The sequence below is a fragment of the Sander vitreus genome, chromosome 9 (genome assembly GCF_031162955.1).
Source record: "Sander vitreus isolate 19-12246 chromosome 9, sanVit1, whole genome shotgun sequence".
Classification (NCBI taxonomy): Eukaryota; Metazoa; Chordata; class Actinopteri; order Perciformes; family Percidae; genus Sander; species Sander vitreus.
The window spans coordinates 20,815,832-20,837,283 of record NC_135863.1 but is presented as its reverse complement, the minus strand read 5'-3'; the positions used below and the strand labels follow the sequence as shown (position 1 = coordinate 20,837,283).

The 21,452-nt window shown below is 41.8% G+C and overlaps 1 protein-coding gene across 1 annotated transcript; it reads right to left on the bottom strand.

Moving 5' to 3' along the window:
* Nucleotides 1–6,488: 6,488 nt before the first annotated feature.
* Nucleotides 6,489–20,664, bottom strand: atp8b3 (ATPase phospholipid transporting 8B3). Its single transcript, XM_078258181.1, has 27 exons — nt 20,525–20,664; nt 20,249–20,340; nt 19,983–20,096; nt 19,524–19,622; nt 18,820–18,881; nt 17,745–17,817; nt 17,372–17,442; nt 16,576–16,667; nt 16,276–16,434; nt 15,197–15,285; nt 14,920–15,113; nt 14,536–14,744; nt 13,380–13,411; nt 12,981–13,137; nt 12,417–12,605; nt 12,159–12,271; nt 11,012–11,179; nt 10,718–10,829; nt 10,525–10,600; nt 10,328–10,451; nt 9,542–9,728; nt 9,190–9,413; nt 8,991–9,074; nt 8,635–8,859; nt 7,927–8,065; nt 7,526–7,656; nt 6,489–7,122 (listed from the first exon to the last, which is right to left on the bottom strand). Exons 1-27 carry the CDS (start codon nt 20,547–20,549, stop codon nt 6,880–6,882), a joined length of 3,483 nt encoding a protein of 1,160 aa, XP_078114307.1. The 5' UTR covers nt 20,550–20,664; the 3' UTR covers nt 6,489–6,879.
* Between the last annotated feature and the right edge of the window lie 788 nt (nt 20,665–21,452).

Here is a 21,452-nt window from a genome sequence, read left to right as displayed (position 1 = left end):
CAGGATTTCAAGCTCTCACCTGAAACAAGCATAATCTAAAAGGTGAATTGTGAAGTCAGGTCCACTCTGCATTACTCACATAAGGACAATCACTGATTCTGTCTTTTTTGAAAGAACATTTTTAAGACATCTGACAAAGTAAAGAGTTGATGTTTTTTTTTTGGACAGTATCAGACATATTGCCAGCCTCCTTCCACCACCCAAGTAGCCACCGATTTAGATTTTTCTTCCGACTCACCTCCTTTGTGTCTGCCTCTTTAGTCTCTCTCTCATCCCCTCTACGCCGGCACACGGAAGCAACAAGGGCGAAAGAACGGCAATAAATCTGACAACAGAACAGCACATAGCCTTATTATCCAAGCCCCATCCTGCTCACACAAGGCCGTCATAAAGAAAACAACGCAGCCTATGAAAAAAACAACAAGGCTTTCCAATTCTCCGCCTCTACCTCCCCCTTCCTCCTGTAGTCTCCTTCATTCCTCGACCAAAGGTATTCCCTGATGGCCAGCCATTTCAGAGAGCAGCTCAGCCTGATCATACAGCAAACTAATGAATTGAAAAATGAATCGATGCAGACAGAGAGAGCGGGGCCTTGACCCCTCCTGAAGGTGAAACTCAAGATGCTCGGCAGTAGATACTCAGGTCTTCCAGGCCCAGGTCTATATTTTTTGCACAGATGTTGGAGGCCTGTAGGGAGACGTGTCATTGTTACTCTTGCCTGAGCCTAGAGTCTGTGTTTCTCTGACCAACAGGAGAGGCGGGTGAGATGTCTGGACATGCTCTTTGTTCTGCTTTTCCTCTGATCAATAACTGAAAACCAAGCGACAACAACACGCTTGGGCATCCAGCCAACTACATTACAGCTGCATATGAAAAGCAGAATGTAAGAGGAGCACATGGAACCCACTGGAGATGGGGACACAAAGGCCTCATAACAGCAGCAGAAGCAGCACACCTCTCCCTCCCAGGTCCCGCCTGTGCTGGCAGAACAACAGTGCCCCCTTCTGTCGATAGCAGAGACCTGTATCCAACAGAGCAATGGGGCTCAGAGTGGAGGAGAGAGAGGGAAGAGCCACTAGATGCTGAGGAGAAGTCATGGCACAACACATTCAGGCCCTCACAGCTCTTTGAAGGCAGATCAATAGCTAACCATTATCCTATTGTTGTTCCTCATCCAACCAGCACCGGTGAGGCCGAAAGAGGGGGATGGTTAAACTAAATGCTGAAAACGCAGGGATTTAGCAAAGGCAGGGATTTATTTAGCCAATCCAAATCTTCAAGAATCCACAAAATACAAGTGCAGAAATTACACAAAGACGGGATAGAAAAGTACAACAGAGTAAAAAGTAACAGAAAGGCTTACTGAGACAGACACATGTGAGGTGTAGTGGAGTTTTAATTTATATTATTTTGGGAGGCTTCATATTTTGTCAAATCATTCTTCCATCCCATCTGTTTGCAAAAATATGCTCTCAACAGATGTGATTCAAACCAAATCTCCTGGTTATTCCCACACAAGGGTTATCAGTAGCTAACCCAAAGCTAACCACCACACTCAGCTGTCAAAATGCTACAATAATTAGTGCCAATGCTTACTGCCTTAATGCGAATCAGAGAATATGGTACTAGGGTTCACACACAGCTACAGTGCGCCCCACTGATGACGGGCGGTGTGTGCCATAGCAGCCAACAATCAGCTTTTATCTGAATTAAAATATACTTTTTTAGTAAAAAAATGAAAAAAAAAGAATCAGATTTTAAGGCATACAATAACCAAACCTCAAATGACAAAGATACCACACATACAGTATGTGTTTCAAATACAAAAGAAAATGTCTCCAACACATAACTGGACACATTTTTGAAGCAGAAGAAAAATCTCTCATTCTATCTTTGGTTCTCTACCTCCTCTGTCCCTCTAACCCCCCTCTCTTTCTCTCTTCCTCTCTATATTGATGCGGGTATTTAATTAGTACCATAGACACAAAGTTTCTATTTCTTGTTACTATTGTGCTCTGTTGTGCATAAGTAAGGCACCTTGTTGATAAATCAAAAACAAAAAAGGAAGGACTTTTTAAAAAGGAAAAGAAGAGGAATGCAAGGATCGAGGCCAATAAAGGACTCTTTTTTTTTTTTTTTTTGCATTCTATGTGAATAAAGACTCGGAAGAGACATTTACCGTGACAAAGAAGAAAAAGAAAAACAGGGAGCTGCTGAAGAGAAGATTAAATGATGGATGCTCTCTCTCTTTTGGCATTTCAATGTCAGAACTGTGGTACCCTCAGCCCTCTTTAAGCTGAGCCCAAAGACTGGGGTAAAATGGAGGGGGACAAAACAAGACCTCCAAATGTCCTGGCTGATTAATTGTGTTTTATTAGAGGGCAGGTGGGGGTAATGCTCGGGACTCAATTGTTATCTGTATGGTCTTAAGATGCAACTGTAGCATTTCTAACAATGTAGTCAGATTAGCGGTGCAGATTAGATAAGAGATGGTGATTGCAGAGGAGCTGATTGAGAGGTACTGACTAACTTCATGTTGCTGTAAGCAGTGAGTTTACGTCGCCAAAGGATGATGAGCTAAAATCGATTTGTGGTATACAGTTCAGTGAGCATAGGTGAATAGCTAGATTCAGCTCTAGATGTTAGGCTGACAAAATGACATTTGTTTGTAGTGAGAACCAATGTGGCTACCTCACTAAGCTGAGTGGTTTGTGAAACCGCCACTAATACCAAAGATACTGCAGCCTACCGGTCCCAAACTGCCTAGGGGGACACAAACCAAAAAAACAAACGACAAAAAAGCCCCCCCCCTTTGCTCAAAACTGTCAGACACACTGATATCTCACACACGCACAAACAGCGCAGTCAGACTGCATCGGGCCACATAGGAGGAGGTGGCTGCCTTGCAGATAGAGTTGAGTGCCTTTTCCCTTCAACCACGGGTGGGACTGCACTGGACACACACACACACACACACACACACACACACACACACACACACACACACTCAAACTCACATTCAAGACAACACACCCATAATTGGATGGACAGAAAGGGGGGCGGGGCAGAAGAGAGGGACACAGAGTGGGGGCTGTGTCAGCATTTTCTCGCATATTGACTTTCCATCTTGATACACTAGAATACAAGCACTTTATCATGTAGAAAGTCTATAAAACATTTTCTATACACTATTTATTTGCAACAAAATTATATGTTACTCCTTAATCTGTCAGAGTCTTTCTTACTGTATCGTTGATCTTCTAGTAGCTCACAGCCTTTATGTTTTTATTTCTTTCTGTGCCCAGTGTGCTTAGACTCTCAGCCACTTTACCTCTCTCGCATCAGAGATATTTTTGTGTAACAGAGAAAGAGGGGGGTACAATGGCAAAGGTCTCTAAGCGCTCGCAGGGCTGTAGTTGTAAAATCTTGCCACTTGTTGTCTCTCTATCTCTCCACTGCGTGCAAGCACAGAGGCTGCACTAGAAAAGTGTGGAAAGCTCACTGACAGTTTATAGACAAATTCTCTCCTCCCTCCACCTTGTCTGTCCAGTCGACCTCTCCCCCTGGCTAGTGCTAAGACCCGGTAGGCGTGTGTTGACAATTAATTCTGAAATACCTCAAAAACCTTTCATGTAAACTTTATGTAATTTAGACTGAAAATAATAATGCTAATGATAACAATGATTATGAAACTATGATACTATGATAGTTAGTTTTGGAACTTGTGACTTGAAGCTTTATACTGTTAAATTCCTTTTATTTGTTTGCTCATTTTTCTCGTACGTTCTCTTGTTTGTTTTTGCTACGGCATGTACTTACTGTTTTCATAAAGGAAAAGACATTGTGAATGTTTCTGTGAAGGGTTACATGAGAAAAGAAGAGACAGAAGAGAAGGCTGGAATAGAGAGAGAGGGGCAAGAGCTACTCACTTCAGATGTTTAGTTCAAAGCTCTGTCCAAGGCGGGTACGTTTAAAGGAAAATAACAACAACAAAAAGAAAGGAATGACAAAAATATGATTTGGGCTGAATTCTTAACCAAAAATTTGATGTTAAACCAAAGGCGTTATAACCTTTTAACCATTGTGAGCTTTCTTCTGCCTTTAAGTTGTCTTTTCTCTGAAAAAAAAAAACAACTATTTCACAGTTACTTTTGAAGGTTCCTGGGTGTGTTCAAGTGCTCCTGATGTTCTTAGAATATTAAAAACCAGCACCTCCTATTGAAAAGAAGGTGCGCTTTTTTCTTTTGTGCATGGATATTGTATAACTGTATAGAAACCAACAGGAATGACCTGTGATTTTGTGGGGAGAGGAGGAGGATGGAAAGACTTGGGAGTGGGGGGAGAAGGGGTGGGGGATATTTTGGTTATCAAAACAACAAAAAAGGGTGGGAGGATTTGGGTTTTAGGCGTTGGAGGGGTCCTTGTTTTTAGAATTTCCGTCACTGTTGGATTCACTGGTTGTGTGCATGTGTTGTTGCAACCCTTCCCTTTTCCCCATGTTTCTTTGATGTATATAAATCCAGACAGTAGGGGGCAGTGTGTGCTGGGGGAGGTCAAACTCCTCTCCTCCCAATCAATAGCATTCAATCTTCATTCCTCAGCTTGTGGTCCTCACTCGGGTCCTGAAATGTGTGTCTTGCTTTTCCAAAGACGGGCTGTTTACTTGGAGTTAATCAGAGGGACACACACAGGCCCGAGCGGCCTTGAATATACCTGTATGTCTGTCTACATGCTTTTCTTCAATATGTGAATGTGTGTTCATTTGTACCTATGTGGAAGACAAAGTGTTTCTTTTTTATGTTCCTTTACTATGGGTTGCAATATTTGTCATGCGAAAATTTGAAAACCATTTCTTATTGACTGACCGACCAACCAACCGCAGTACCATTTGGCAACTGATAATCCAACCCCCGAAATGTCGTCAGCATTTACTGTCAAACAGCATGTGTGTGTGTCATTTCACTGTGGGATCGAATGTTGCCAATGGGACTGATGTAGACACCCCCAGTCACACTGTGCTCTCCCTCTTCTGTTACCTGTTAATCAATCAGAACCAAGTGTCTTTGTGATGGTAGAAGACAATCAGTTTCAAAACAAGAAAAAAAGGTAGAGAGAGGGCAGGCCAGTGGGGAGGAGGAAGGGGAGGACGGAAGAACAAAATCAAGGGAAAAGAGGCTCTCAGAATTGTGACGAGCTGTAGTGCCCGACTGCCAAACGACTACCCCATCACTCCTCCACTCTCCAAAACATCCATCTTCCATCCCATCAGCGTTCAAGCTCGACATGACTCTCCAGAACAACACTCCGAACCAAATCTCATTTTAAATTCACTCCCTCCTCATCCCCTGTAACCTGTCACCCCCCTGCACTCCTACTGCCATGTAGTGCACTGCAGGAGTAGAGAACAAGAACTTAGTGCAAAGACCATATTTCCCATCACCCACCACAATTTCTTGCTAATCTAATGATGATGTAACCAGCCGCGAGGAATAAAAATGGCTCCGGTTGGTGGCTTTTGCACAGAGAACTATGCAAACACCTGACCTCCCCAATCTTAATCGTTGCTGCTGGGTCAGAGTGTAAACCCCCCCCTCAACATTACAACACTCCCACTCACACTTTGACCTCCACAACCTTTTCCCCCCATTTCCCCCCCCCTTCTCCCCTGAGCCCAGAGTGGCTGGAGAATCCCCAGTCAGTCAGCATACAGTAGAGACAGTAGAGAATGGCTGGGGAGAGGAGAGCACTACAGCGTCCCATGTTTCACCCGACTGATGTCATACAGCTTTACATGAAAGCCCCAAACTGCCATTGACATCAAAATGGAGTCCATGTTGATGTTTGCAAGCTGACCCTCCCCGCTCATGGCTCCATTGCTCTACAATGTTCGACTGTCTTTGTCCCCAGCGCCAAGGAAGGGCCACAATCAATGCAAAGACACTTACATTGTACTTACCTAAGTTTACAAAGTCGTCTGGAGACGGTGGCTTATATTGCACTCGGACAGACAGACACACAAACAGACACAGGCACATGCTGGAGAGAGTGAGTCTGCCTTTTGAGAGTGTTTGCAGAAACCAAAGATGAAATCAGAGGTATGACAATCTGGCTACCAAACCTAGAAGACAATGTTCAGCTCTCTGGGCTGCTCTACGGGTCCTGTGATAAACCGGCCATGTGGACATTACTCTTATTGCACTTACAACACACACCTACATACATACTGTATATACATACATAAACATACCATGGTGTAAAATCCCACACACACTTCCACCCACACAGAAACAACAACATCTGGTCAGAGAGCCTCTTTTCCCTCCTCCCACTGCAGAAGCCGGAGAGCCTGTGGAGGACTTTTAGTTTCACTCTTGTTGAGACTTTTGTGAAGGAAAAAAATCTGAGTAATAACTGTTACAGAAAAATAAAAACTTAAAAGGATAATATGGGTAAAATTGCGTGTTTTGAAATAAATTAACAAATAAAAACAATTGTAAAACAAAGCGGTGCTGTCGGTTTATTGTGTTTGGTTTGATCTTCAAAAGGAAATCCCCGGCGACCCCAGCAGATTGAAATTAGATTTTTACCACAACATTCTCAAACAACAAAGATCAGTGATATTCATGTGGAGGTAAGTAGTCCATGTAAAGACAATAAACAAGATTTATAGTACATATTGTATTTTGTATATCATATGATGTACTTTATTGTGTGAAAATGGTAGCTATACAAAGATGAGTGCAGACTCTACTAAGAACTGCCCACAAAAACATGTTTTAGGTACAAACACGCAAATCTTTGCAATTCTATGTTGCAGTAGCAATCTATATAATCAAATATTTTCTCATATTAAAACCATAAATTTATCATTATCATTATTCATGTGCCATTCAGTACATGGCTATTGTCCTTCATGTGAATTTGGACTTGTGAGTCAGTGGCGTTTTTACTTTCAGTCACCTTCTCATCCACCGTCGGCACTGTGCTGCGGATGCAGGTCCCTGAAGTGATGAGGCGTCCAGGCCCGGCTCCCTGAGAGAGGGCGTAAGAAGAGCGGCGAAGTGACGTTCCCCTTCTCAACTTTGACCTCAGCTCCACTGGCTGAAGGGACGCACTGTGGACCTACATCACAGCCATGTTAGCATCAGTGACCATTACAACTGTTTATGCTTTTATTTTTCTATAGGAATTAAACCTCCACAACTTGGTGAATGGGAAAAAAACTCACTCAGACAAGGTACAAAAGCTCAGCCTTCTTACAGCTCCAAAATAACATAAAATGGCAACAAAACTCAGTATCATATCAAGTTTTTCCTCAAGTCAATATTTTTTGTCTTTTTGTCTGAATATTTTGTCTTCAACAGTTTGGGGAAAAGGCTGAAATGGATGTACAGGGGCTAACCTGCTGTCGTCCCACCAATAAATGGATAATTATAATATATATAATATTAATTAATATTAACATCCAGGTGACCGCAAAATGTTTAGCGTTCCAGTTTTTTCCTTTTTCATACAAACGTCTCACCTTGTGTTTGTCATGCATGGTGAGGATGACATTGATAGCAAGGGCGGTCACTGAGGGCAGAACAGCCATCCAGGTGGTGAGCAGAACTGCGAGCCACACAAGTGGATCGATGAAGGCCCTTTCAGACGTACCTGATGAAAAGCACACACAGAGCAATCAAACATGATGACCGATCATTAGATCAACATTAGATAATCATTAAAATGGACATTTCTTCTTGTTTTCGTGTTTGGCTGTATGTTTTTGTTGACAATTCTTTGAAATGATTTGTCTCCATGTGAATCAAGTCCAGCGGTTTCTGCAGTAATGGATGTTAAAATGAGCACAGCCAGGAGCAGAAACACTCAAGTGACAGAAACGGATAGAGTAGGCGCCCTGCGCCGATATGAGCAGAAGTGTACCGATAAAGAAATAGTCGCTGGGTGATCTCTCAAACAGGCGGGTGCTTTGGGTGATTCTGCTACAGATGAAGAAAAACACCACAGAGACACACACAAATGCTACATTGAACTTCGTCCAGTATCTGGTCAATAGGATGATCTGAAAGAAGAACACACACACACACACACACACACACACACACACACACAGCAATCAGAGGAGAAGGGTACATCTTGACATACAGCCTTCTGCCAACTGGCCTTCTGATTAATTCATTGGCTACCACAGCTGTATTTACTGTTCAGGTTACCAAATCATGCTGGGATGTTGAATTACTTCACACTGTACACGTTTGTTGCTTATAATCCAATATTTCATAAATACAGATTAATTTTTCTGAGTTCAAGAACTAAGCAACTGATTATTCATAACAATATAATAATTTTAACTGTCATGATAATTGTCCTCCTTCTTGGCTGGATCCAGCGGCAGTTTTAAAGTAGATTCCATAATTTCTAAATTACAAAACACATTTTTGAATGTTACATTTTTTTCTGAATATGATAAAGTATAGAGTTACCAGAAAATATTACAATTGTCTACAGATGTGTTCATTGCATAAGATGCAGTAACGTCACATTATATCCGTCGTTCAATAGTTATTTTTTTCAAATTTGGATTACAAGTTTCTGTGGTTCACTTGCATCTATGAAAAGTGTGATCCTGACCTCAACGGTGGCAGTGAACGTGGCTGCCATGGCGACAGTGACTGCCATGGTCTGGAGGTCGTAGTCTGTGTTGTAATAGACTCCAAACGGGATGAGGAAGAGAACAAGCGATGAGTAGACAGCGTACAGGAGTGATAAGAACAGCATGAGAGGGCTGGAGAGCTCATGTCTCAGTCCAGACTTGTACAGCTCTGGCCATTTCAGGCCGCTGTCTGCATTCACATCCTACAACACAAACACACAGGATGAACTATTATAATTTAGAACTTAAATATGTAAAATAATATCGATATAGATATATAGAAAATATAGATTTTTTTAATTCATAAAAACATCCATCTCTTCAACTGTGTCACCTTTTCAAAGAAGGCCACACACATAATCGGGGCCGCTGTGTAGAAGACAGTGTAGAGAGCGATGAACCATGTCTCATACAGAGACTGCAGGGGAGAAATAGATGGCGGAATAAATGCAGGATGTGTTTCCTCTCCATGTTTTCCTTGAGTTCATTATGTGAATTTAAGTCTCATCTACTGTATGTACGGTATGTCTCACCTGAGCACTGAAGCCATTGAAGAATCCAAACCATATGTGAACAAGAGCAAAGCTACAGGTCTTAAACAGGAAGTAGCGCAAGAAGAGGGAAATGCGCCTGTAGGACCAGCGCCCATGGACCAGCAGCAGCCTCTGCAGGAATCTGAACTGGGACAATGCAAAGTCTGCCGTCTGCACTGCCTGACCACCCTCCACTCCTGCTAGTCCCACACCAACATGAGCCGCTGGTGTTGGTACGGAACAGTAAGAAATGACACAGGGAGAGGAGGAACAAAATGGTAAAACATGAAAGCAGAGAATTCTGATACAAACACACATTTTCTCTGTCAGCTTTTGATTTAATCTGACTTACTCTTGATCATGTTTACATCATTGGCACCGTCCCCGATGGACATGGTGACTGAGCTGGTGTGTTTCCTGACCAACGTGACAATGTCAGCCTTCTGTCCAGGCGTTACACGACAGCATAGCACAGACTGACACTGTTCTGCCAGGCTCATGAATGTGGCCCCCCATTCTGGTCTCTGGTCAAACTCTGCCTGGAGTACAACACCATCAAACAGCTCAGTTTAGGTTATATTTGTATAAAACAGCCCTACCGTTGCTTTTGGGTTTCAGATAGTCTTGGTTTACAGCTTTGACATCTCATAGAAGAAATCTAGTATTAAGGCATTTTAGTTCTACCAGTATATATTTTTTAAAACTGCAATAATAAATATTTTTATAGTAACAATGGTTTGGATGACAATTAGCCACCCGACTCTGCAGTTCCCCTCTATGGAGTGTTTAAGCTCGTTGCTTTGGCAGACATTTTTCTCAGAAGTAGGTAGAGACAAAAAGCAGAGCTAAAGAGAGTAAATATTGGACTTACAATCATCAGGTAGGCACAAACTTGACTCAAACTGAATGCTAATGTGGCTCCCTATCAACTAGATGTCTAAATATGCAACTGTTTACTAACCAGTTTGCCATATCAACTAATGTCAGTGTTGTGCTTACAGCTGGCTTCCCCAAATCAAGTATTGCAGCTTTAAGGAAAAACTGAACACAGTGTTTGATGACACAGAGTTATGACGACAGCTATTCGTCCATTTAAAAACTATACGAGCATCCCATTTCGTGTGTGTCCAGTGTTTACCAGCTCAGGTCCAGTGAGGACCACAGCAGTCTTTGTTCCAGGCGCCTGCTTGTCTACAGCCCACAGCTCTGTCTGTCTGGCCTTGAAGAAACTGACCACTGGGTCTGGGGACTGGAGTATCTGTCTGCAGGGGCAAACATACAAAGATCAATGAGTGGTGTGAGTGTGTGTGTTTGTGTATTTTTATCATAACTTACCTTAGCTCCTGCCATTCCAGTAATCTGGTATCAGGATCCAGTAGCTTGCAAGAATATCCAATATTCACTGCAGTCTCTACAAGAATGAAGAAAGAGGGGAGCAGGAAAGACAGAGAGGAAAAGACAAACAACAGTGACATGTAGCTACAGCACAGCATTCAAAGTGGTGCTGCTGCTACAGTATGTCCAATACCTGTTTTGTCCCCAGTAAGGACCCATACTTTAAGCCCAGCCTGTTGAAGCAGTGCAATGGTCTCAGGAACGCCCTCTTGAAGCTGGTCCTCTATCGCTGTCACCCCTAAAAACTACAAAACAAGAAAGTTAGAAATAGTTTTTAGCATTCCTGATGGATATTGGATTTTTAACATGAAAAAAGGATGTAGCAAAGTCGCTTGGAAACAAGGATTCTGTTTTCTTAAAAAACAACTTTGTGCAACTTTGAGGACTGGCAATAAACATGTAAAAATGACATTGTGGAAGAGCCCACCTGCAGCTCTCTCTCCATCTGATCATATAGCTTTTCCAGCAGTGCGTCACGGTCACAGGTCGCCATGGCAGCAGACTGGGCCAATGTTTTACTCCACTGCTCCCATGATGCCTCAGGAACAGATCGAACCGCAACACACAAAGTCCTCAGACAGGCCTGGGAAAATAACTGACGGAAGATAAGTTAACACATTATTATAGGCTGCACATTATTTAAGGAGTGATCATTCAGGCACAATTGAAGAATTGACAAAGGAAACATGAGATTAACACTTCGGTCTTGGCAGATATGCCTCAACTATCTCAACAGGATGATCGCTGGCCTGATTCTTTCCCTAAAAACTCTATTGATCAAGAACTTTTAACTACTCTGAGATGCTCAATACAGTGTGCATAAGCTTTGATAATCAGACAATTGATAACAATGATGGAAGATATTGTAAGTTGAGTACATACAGATAATCAAGACAAAGGCTACACATTGTTTATTTGACTGATTACTATTAATGGAGCAAAACCTTTGTGGCACTAGGGATGGCAATGCTGGTCTGTCAGCTGGCCCATTAACAACTATTGGATGAATTGCCATGACGTTTTGTTCAGACGTTCATACTCCCCAGAGGAATCATTCTATCGTCTTTGGTAATCCTCCCTCTAGCACCATGAGGATGACATGTTGGGCTTTAAGTGAACAATCTTGACAAATATTGGATGGTTTGCCATTGAATTTGTTAGAAATATTCACGGTGCACAGAGGATGAATACTGATGAGTTTGGTGATATCCTGACTTTCATCTAGCGTATTTAATTTGAGTTTGGAGTGAAATGTCTTGATGGATTTTCTTGAAATGTAGCACAGCATTGTCCCCCTGAGGATGAATTCTAATAACTTTGATTCATGTGGCGCCACCATCAGGAATATGTGTCCAATTTGTCGGTTTCTAATGAAATACCTGCAAAACTAACGACATTCCCATCAATCTCAACTGTTTACGTTATAAACAAACTATCAAAGGTTGGCATGCTGACACACTAAGCTAAGATGGTGAACTTTTTGAAATTGTCAACTACTGAATACTGAAGTGTCATATAAAACACTAGGCTCAATAACAGCACACACTTATGGTTCAGTAGAAACTTTACTTCACCTCCAGGGCTCTTTCAGTCCTTTCCTGATATGGACAGTCCTTCTGCAGTCTGTCCAGGATCACTATGTCTGCCCCTTTACAGTACAGCTTTAACCCACCCTCCGGCTCCCGCACTGAGAGAGAAAAAAAAAAAAACAGTATGGATAATTTATTCAGAAAAGAAGTTGACATGGGATAACCTAGCATTCATGCAATTATAAACGATAACAAGAGATTGTAAGATGTGTTGATAGTTTCTATTTAGAGGGCTACTCTCACCCAGTACAGACATGCATCTTCTCTTGCTGGTAAAGTCCAGCAGTGCAAGCAGCTGATATTGGCGAATGACACCCAGCTCGGAAACAATAATAAAGTCTCTTGTCCTAGAGAGAAAGACCCAGCCCAGCTCCCTAGCTGCACCAACAAGAGCTTCCTCATCTGGGGACGCAGCTTGGTACACTGGAGCCTCTGGAGGAATGAAGTCAACACACAAGAGGGATGTAAACATGCCGTCTTCCGGGAATTATTGTATCAGGTCACACCAGTCATATAGGGGTTGGAAAATAACTGATATAAAAAGCATCATCCTTTCAAGTTTTGTCAACATTAGACAAATGGTGTCTGAATGTACATATACGGGTTATTTTACTTTTTCCATTGTAGCACCCTCCTCAGGTCAATCAGTGTAATACAAAACACAGTGGAAACATGAATCACACTGAGATCTCATAAAAAATAAACCAGTGTTGTCTAAGCTTCAAGGCTTTTCTCAGATAGAGGGTGAGAACTGAACTACTTTGATCTGAATCCCCCAAAAAGTGGATACTCTCACAGAAACACAACCTTCTTTCCACTCTGCCATGACGGTGTGACATAAAGACAGCGCTCGGAGGAACTGTCTGCTGAATGGACACTGCTGTCCTCTGAGCTTCTCTACCAGGCTCGGAGCCGACATGAACAGACCCCCGCGGGAGAACGGATTCCAGCTTAAGTCCATGGGCTGCACACGTACAGGGAAAAATGTTACTGTGCACTGACATAGTACAGTGTTGCAACTGTGGCTTACATGAATAAGAGTGTCATGCTGATAGCAGCAGAAACAACTTAAAAACAGGCACATCAACAAGAAAAGATTTACTATTAAGGAAGGTTAAATAATAGCTTTGAATTAGGTTGGTAATACACAATGAAGAAAACAAACTACAGTTCAAAGATGCAAATTTGAGAATAGTTATATAGTACCTCTGTCTCCTCTGCCCTGACTGATGGATCACCTATGAAAGTTGAGAAATTATTTTATTTAATGACTTGCAAAAAGCATTGGAACTGGAGATAAAGTACATGATTAGAATATTCACAAGAAAACGAAAAAGAAAGAGAGAAAAAGAAAACAGACATGTGGTCTGAAGCAGGAAGTGGCTCAGACATATGACATATGGTTGATGTGATTCTGACAAGGTTTCAATGACATGTTTGTCTTCAGTGGGCAGAGCCGGTGTTAAATATTTAGTAGATGGCGCCGGGCCTTTTGGATATGAGCATGTTAAGGGTCTCCTGTTGTCCATCTCTTGAGGAAGTCATTGCCCCAGAGGGATCTTTGCTCCACTGTGAGCCAGCGAGGAAACTTGGCACTATGATCAATATCAAACTCTGTTACCTAAATGTATATTTAAGGAAGTAAATCACTGTGTTAATTAGACGGTTGCAATCTTGCAGCTGCACATATTTTTTAGACAGACTGGATTGTTGGATGGTCTTGGCGAAACACAAATATGAAAGTGTCTCACTATTGTGTCATCCTGAAAAAAGGACATTAGTTAGTGCCATCACATGTTTACTTTACAGTCACAATGAATCAACTCAATTTCATATACTGATGGAGTGGACAACCTCTGTCCTTTTTTTAACTCCTTCCCCCATTTTTCAGGATTTTTTGCAAGGTCATCTGCTTAATAATGGCAATTAACAAGTTTTTAAAATGAAGATTTTTACAAAATAGGAAGAGAAAGAATTCAATTATTTGTCTTAACTTTATGGTCAACATGACTACTTCCTGATGACAATTAAAGTTTCATAAAGTCCTGTAAAGATGTATTTTGAGAACATGATGAATTCATAATATGATGTGCATCCTGTTCAAAGTGGATGCTGAGGTAAAATAAAAAACAGGAAAAGAAACTGGGCAGAGGGTTAGGTTGTTTAAAAGCCTGTGAGGGGCTGGAATTTTAATTTTGTGCTGGCAGTGTAGCGTGAGGTCAGATAAAGATAGTTTGTTTTCTAATAAGTAGAAGTGCTAGCATTGGGTTGTTGTTTTCTTCCAAGAAGGACAATTAAAATATCATTAGATGTATAGATATAGTAAAATATAGATATTTATTAGATATTTTTTTTTTTTTACCATAGATCTCCCCAGCTATGCAGCACTGTCTGAAGAGCAGACGGTTCTGGGTTAGTGTCCCAGTTTTGTCACTCAGCAGGTATCCCACTTGGCCCAGGTCCTCATTCAGTGAGGTATTTCTGGCCTGGGCCGGTCTGTCTGCCTGCTGCCAATACATCTCCATATCCCAGCCAATAAACAGGCTGTGGACTGTGTGGATCACCTCAAACCTGTGGACACACACACACACACACACACACACACACACACACACACACACACACACACACACACACACACACACACACACACACACACAGACACACACACAACAGTATAAAACAAGGTGTATTTCAACCATCCTGCCTACCATCAAATAAGTGCGGTATTGTAGATGAAACTTACGAGATGTAGAGAGCAATGGGCATGGCCGGGCTGAGCAGGATTATGTAGCTCCAGAAGACGAGAAACCCAGTGTAGATCGGATTGCTGTTAACCATCAGAGCATATGGAACCCCTGTACGGCTCATGACCCAACTCGAAAACAGGCCAGCGCCGATGGCAAGGAGCAGAGCTGCCAGCAACACGAACAGGACGATCTAAGAGATCCAAACATACACAGTTTGGAATAACACCACAAGTTGTTTCATGCTTGTCATCCACCTGCCCTTTACCCACTCACCCCGATCACCACTTTGTTGAAAACTTTTTCCGTTTGAGTCCTCTTCACTCTCAGTTTCCCGCAGTTCCTCAGGACCTTGGTGTCTGTGCCTGGTACAGAGCAGACAACTATTAGATGCTATCGCTCTGGCAGCCTGGCCGAAGTGAGTTGGGAAACTATCCTGCAGCCAGAGGGTGAAAGTTCAAGCCCTCGTGTCAGTAAGCATCTGCTGACGTGCCCTTGAGCAAGATGCTGAATCCCTACCAGTTCCGGGGGTGTCAGACTGTGCTGCCGAGAGGTCAGTGGGAAGAGAGAATTTCCCTTGCAGGGATCAATATTATCACATTATTTTACATCATTGTTTTCCAGTGATGTTGTCTCAATCTCTCAGACTGCTGAAAGACACGGAGCTGCATGTGTAAAAATGACACATACTGAGAAGGTTTGCCATATCTTCAAACTGATTCCAACTTAGTCTTACAACATACAACTTAGCCTTGATCATAATTTAAAGTAGGTAGTAGTGTCAAATGTGTGTGAAGGTTAAGAGTTATAATCAGGCTGAACTGGGGTCACACCAGTAGACAGTCTGTGATGAATGGTATAAAACCCATCTCTGGAAGAATTTGATCTATTGATCTGCTTTACCAGAAGTGAAAGGGTCATGGCAGCGAGATCCATGACACCTCTGGTGCAGTAATATCCGATCAATGATCACTTAAAAGACAGGAGGAGCTAGTAATCTGCCAGACGTTAACAGACCCACATTTAAGACACAGCTGTAAGAGTTAAATACTGTCCAGAATTACCAGCATAATGTATTCCACATAATAAAATGTGTCATTGAAACAAGTGGAGGCCACAGTAGAAGGTGAAATGATACGTGGCTTGGACACAAAAACATTTTAGAATAGTTTTATCTCCATTATCATACACTTTGGGGCATTGTGTCATATATCAGGTCTTCTCTTCACTCTGCTTGCCATAGTGTAATTTTCAGACTCAACAAATCAGTTTGCTGGTGGCTAGTACTCATTTTCTGAACAAAAACGTCCCCCTCACTAACATTTTCTAAACTGAATAAATTCTGCGACATGTACCAGTGTATATGGCCAAGCCGTAGGCAAACTCTGTGTTGCGTAGGACTGTTCCCCTCAGGAGGATGTGCTCGTTGTCCAGCAGAAGACACTCTCCTCTCCAGTGCAGCTGGCCTCTGAAGGTGTAAAGGCGATTGTTGGGCTCCTCACAGAGCACAACACCTGTAAAATGAAAAGTTGCTCTTACTTAGGACAAGTATGTAATTCTGTAAAATGTTTATTTGTTTACTTTTGCTCTACTTTAGAATGAGCACATCTGAATTTGCATTTTTAATAAAAAAAAAAAAAAAAACATTTATTCACCATCAAAGGCAGCAAGCGTCTCCTCTGAGGGCTGACAGGTCAGCTCATTGTGTGCAGCACTGGGCGCCTGCCTGAACTTGAGGTTAGTCTCTCTGTATGAAGAAACCACCACACTTTCAAGTTATATTAACACTAAACAGTTTATCCATTCATCAGAAATAATGATGAGAAGACAAGGCAGTATGCAGTTGGTACACATTATAGAGAATTATGCAATATTATTTATTTAGTTGAGAATCAGAATGAGGAAATTCATTTGATCATACAGACTCATTAAAAGGTCTTTACTCTGCAATAAACCACAAGGCACTTTCACCTCTCAAACTGGTTCTAACTGGTTTTAAACTGATACTATTCTGTCACTGATTTTACACTGTATCTGACCCAAATGTCTTACATCTTTTACCCTTCTATGAGCCCCCACAAAGCCTCAGATGTGCAGGCAGGGCCCCTCAGGTTGTCCCAGAGTGCAGAAATTATCTTTGACCTTTAAAAGGTGACCAAGTGTTTGTAGTCAAGACCCCATGGCAACAGGAGTGTGAAGATATTGGGCCTCTAAAATCAATATCACCTTTAAAATCGCATCTTAACACCTTTTAACTCTTTGTCCGTGCTATTATTTATACTATTCTTTACGTTTATTTTATGTTGTAGAACCCAATTGTTTTTACTTGTTTTAATATACTACTGGTATAATTAACATAACGTTGATACATACAAACAATGATTATTATATGATGACTTAAATGAGTTTTTGAACAGAATGAGGCATCAGAATGGGAGAACAGTTTCTTACCCATCGATATCTGCTGTCTCCACATAACACAGACTGTGAGGTTCGGAGCTACACAGGAGGAGAAGGTCAGCCTGGGAGGAAAGAGAGAAAATAAAAGAGAGAGGGCTAAGTAAAAAGTTAGTTGGGAATACAAATAGAGAAATAAATACTATTATATAAATACTATATACTATAATTGAGATTAAACCTTTAGCAGCGGCTATGCTGGAATTTTCCACTTTAAGAAAATACTTAAATATGCTACCTATAGGGTAGCTTATAGCACAGCAAGTAATTCATGCAATCTTATTCTACTTGCGAAACAGTGATTACTGAGACACTTTGTTTTCTATATTGCTGTTAATTGCAGTGTTTTATAAATTGAAAATCTCACAGGGATGACTTGGTCTTTGTGGATTCGCAGCACATCTCCCACACACAGATCCTTCCACTGTGCTCTGCTGAAACTGAGACCGATGAGGAGTGGGCAAATGAGGAAAAAAAAAAAAACAATGGCTTTCATATGCTGGAATTGTCTATGATTTGCTGGTCACAAATCTCCTAAATATGCAACACTACCATATATACAAATACAACACTTTAGTTTTTCAAAAGTAATGTTTTACTAGATTTCATATTAAAAAAGGCACAAATGTGAACAAAATCCACTATCAAATTTCAAAATACCCTTACCCAAAATGATTGCCTTTAAAGCTTTAGTGCGTAACTTTTTGATATTAATGAATGTCCGTTACATTCAAGCCATTGCCAAATGAGTTAATGAGCTAATTAAGACCATCAGCTCCACACAACTCTCTCTGTATTTGTCAGTATGGCTATGTTCAGAAGATTGTGGCGTCCAGTGACTTTCTCACCTCTTCTGAAGAGTCCATCATGTTCTTTAAATCCTCTGTGTCCTCCTTGGCTACTAGCAACTGTGTGGAGGAGGAGGGGGGAGCGCGTGGTCACGGAAGGCTTGTATCATGTGGACGTGCCGACAGTTTTGTTGTCATTACTTAGAACAACGCACTACAGCTTTAAACACTACACAACAACTACATCTAAATTATTGTTTTCTAATGTTGTGAGATGTGCAGGCCTTCATTTTGAATTATGATTATGATATCATTATGATGACCTAAATCATGTTAATTAACTAAAATGATATCTGTTGAAAAAACAAAACATTGCTCTTTATTGCAGTTCTTAAGCCGTAGCATCTCTTAGTCCACAAGGGAAAGCATATCATCTGGGGTGTAACGGCCATAGAAAACAGACTGAGGCCAAGTATCTAGAGAAGATGTCATAAAGAGTCTGGTCATAGTTCATGTCTTCCAATAGGTGTGGCAAATGTTTTTGCCCTGCTCTAATGCACAAAGGGACCATCTAGAGATTCACTCATTCACACTTCATTAGAGCTTCATTAGAGGGCCGTTTGAAACTGGAAGTCCTGAGAGAATAATCCTTACCTCTGAGAGACGAGTACGTCACAGGTTTGGGAGTTAATCTTGGAGTCACTGTGTCTCCTGGCCTGGACCAGAGATAGAGAGGAGGCGAGAGAGAAAGAGACGGACGCAAAAAGAGAGTGAGAGAAGAGAAAGAGATAGACTGAGAAGCGTGACATGGATGGAGAAAAAGAGTGATGGACAAGGAGCGTGTGAGAGGGAGTGAGGGTGGTCATGAAAGGTTGAACAGGAGAAAGGAGAAACGCCATTACAGGGCTCTACAGTGACACCAGCTGGGAGATTTACACCCACCACTAAATGATTAGTCAATAGAGAGGGGTCAAGCAAGCGTTTCACCCAGAGCTGTTAACGACCGTAACTCAGTGATGCACTTAACCAGAGAATTGTCCATGCAAAACATCACGCCTGCATTTAAAAGGAAAAGCTTTAATGATAGGAGAGAAAATTAATGCTACTGGGATGACTGGTTTTGTCAATGAGGAGAGGACAAGGAGTCAATGCGGACAATGAAGGAGAGAGAAGAGTGCATACATTCTTAAGTGCAAAGTGTATAAATGCATGCTTGAGACCGGTCGTATATTTGTGTTTAAGATCATGCATTTGTGTGTGAGCGGGTGGATTCATCGCTGAGGGATATTCCCCCTCCCAGACTCCCCCAGGGTGAGAGAGAGGGGGGGGGGGGACTACGGAGTGAATGGTGGTCTCACCATGTCGTTGGCAAGGTCTTTTATCCCTCTCACAGAGAGTATGATGAGCAGCGGGATGAAGGAGATGTACCAAGGTATGGCTGAGATGACCGGGACACACTGGAAACCACACACAGAAGGAAATGGAAGTCACACATACTGTATAAATCATACGCACACACAAAGTGCTTCCATAAGTGATAATAACTATGCTAAAAAAAAAAACTTGAGTAATCAATCAAAAGCTTTGGAAAAAGCTTGTAAATTAACTGTTACTGAAGATGAGTTTTTGTTATTTAAAGATTATTTTTGGGCTTTTTTAAATACATTTTTATTACACAGTACATATAGACTGGAAAGGGGGGGGGCACTGTTGTATGCATACTGCATGCAACAGTGCATACTTTGTAACGGCAGTATGTACTAAAAGTAAAAATAAAAAGTATGAGATTTGGAACTCAGCCAGAGTTTTCATCTGACCTGCAACACCATAATAAGGAGAAAGTAGAGATTTGCCACTCGCTGGAACTGTTCAAACAGTGTCAGCGGCAGGAAAGTCAGGGGGGAGTACTTGTGGCTGTGGACCGCATTGTCCTGGCAACAGACAGAGAGAGAGAGAGAGAGAGAGACAAGCACAATGGAGACATGTGCATTAGCACATTAACCTGTTCCTCAATGCATCAGCATGCCAACAGGTGTTAGGTTACCGTGTGGGGGAGAAGGAAGCACATGCATGACTGACTCACTGCGTATTGCCCCCAGCGGAAACACAGAAAGGATTTCTTCTGTTTTTGTTTGTGGTAGTGGCGGCTGTTTGCCCTCACCTCCCATGTGAAGCCTGTCAGAAACACGTTAGGTTGACTCTTAGTTCTCAGAGACCGTTTACACACAATGATTTAATGCATCCTTTACATCAGCAGACAACAGATGGATGTGGGCTTGTTCATGTGTATTAATATGCAAGTGTATGTAGTGCACTGCTGTTAACCGTTAAGGATGAAGATCAAAAGATACATACATACCAGATTCAACACTTTCCTTGGCCATAATGCAGAGGAGACTCAGACGTTTGCAGACCTGGGCTGTGCTATACGAAGGAGACGACAGAGTAAAATGGCTGCATGTGTCCCTCACAGTTAACAGCCTTGTAAGTCATTACACTGCGTTCCTATGGAACAACCAACAGAAGGTTATAAATCACTGATACTGATCTAAATTGACCCTCTTGCCAATTGTAGCTCTATAAACCTTACCCATGCCTGACTAACTACTTGATTACATAAACAAAATGTTACTAGGCTTGTTTTCCATGTGATGAAATACTCAGAAATGTACCCACTCTTCTGGCTAAATCTCTGCTGGAATCTGAATGAGCAATCCTGCTGTAGAGAGAACCGAGGCTGCTCAGATCCAACCATCTGGATCAAACCTGCAAGGATTAACGTGGAGATAAATCAGCACAAGAACTGTAATTGATGACAGTCATGCTATATTTTACATGTTGCTAAGAAATTACAAATAAATAAAGTCTAAGAGGTGATTAAATGGCATATTACTATTAATGAATCCTGTTTGTCAAGCTGTTAATAGTTGTTGAAATGAATCATAAGCAGCAGAATATAAATAGCCCACACAACTCACCTGCATTGTTAGCCAGTACTTTCCATGGGCATTGTATAGCAGCTGCAGCCATCAATCGCAAAACTACACTGACGATTTACGTTCACGTGGAGGTTTTCATAATAAATAATCTGTTTTTTATAACACACACCTGTTTCATCCATCCCTCTCTTTCCTCTGTACTGTATGCTCCAGGCCGCGCCTTCCCCTTGCTCCCAGGTGAAGGCTCCAGTATCACTGACTGTCCTCCCTGTGCACCTTACTTGAGGAGAGGAAGAGAAATGGAGGAGGGGCATTAAGGCCAGTGAAGTATAAGCAAATAAAATCACT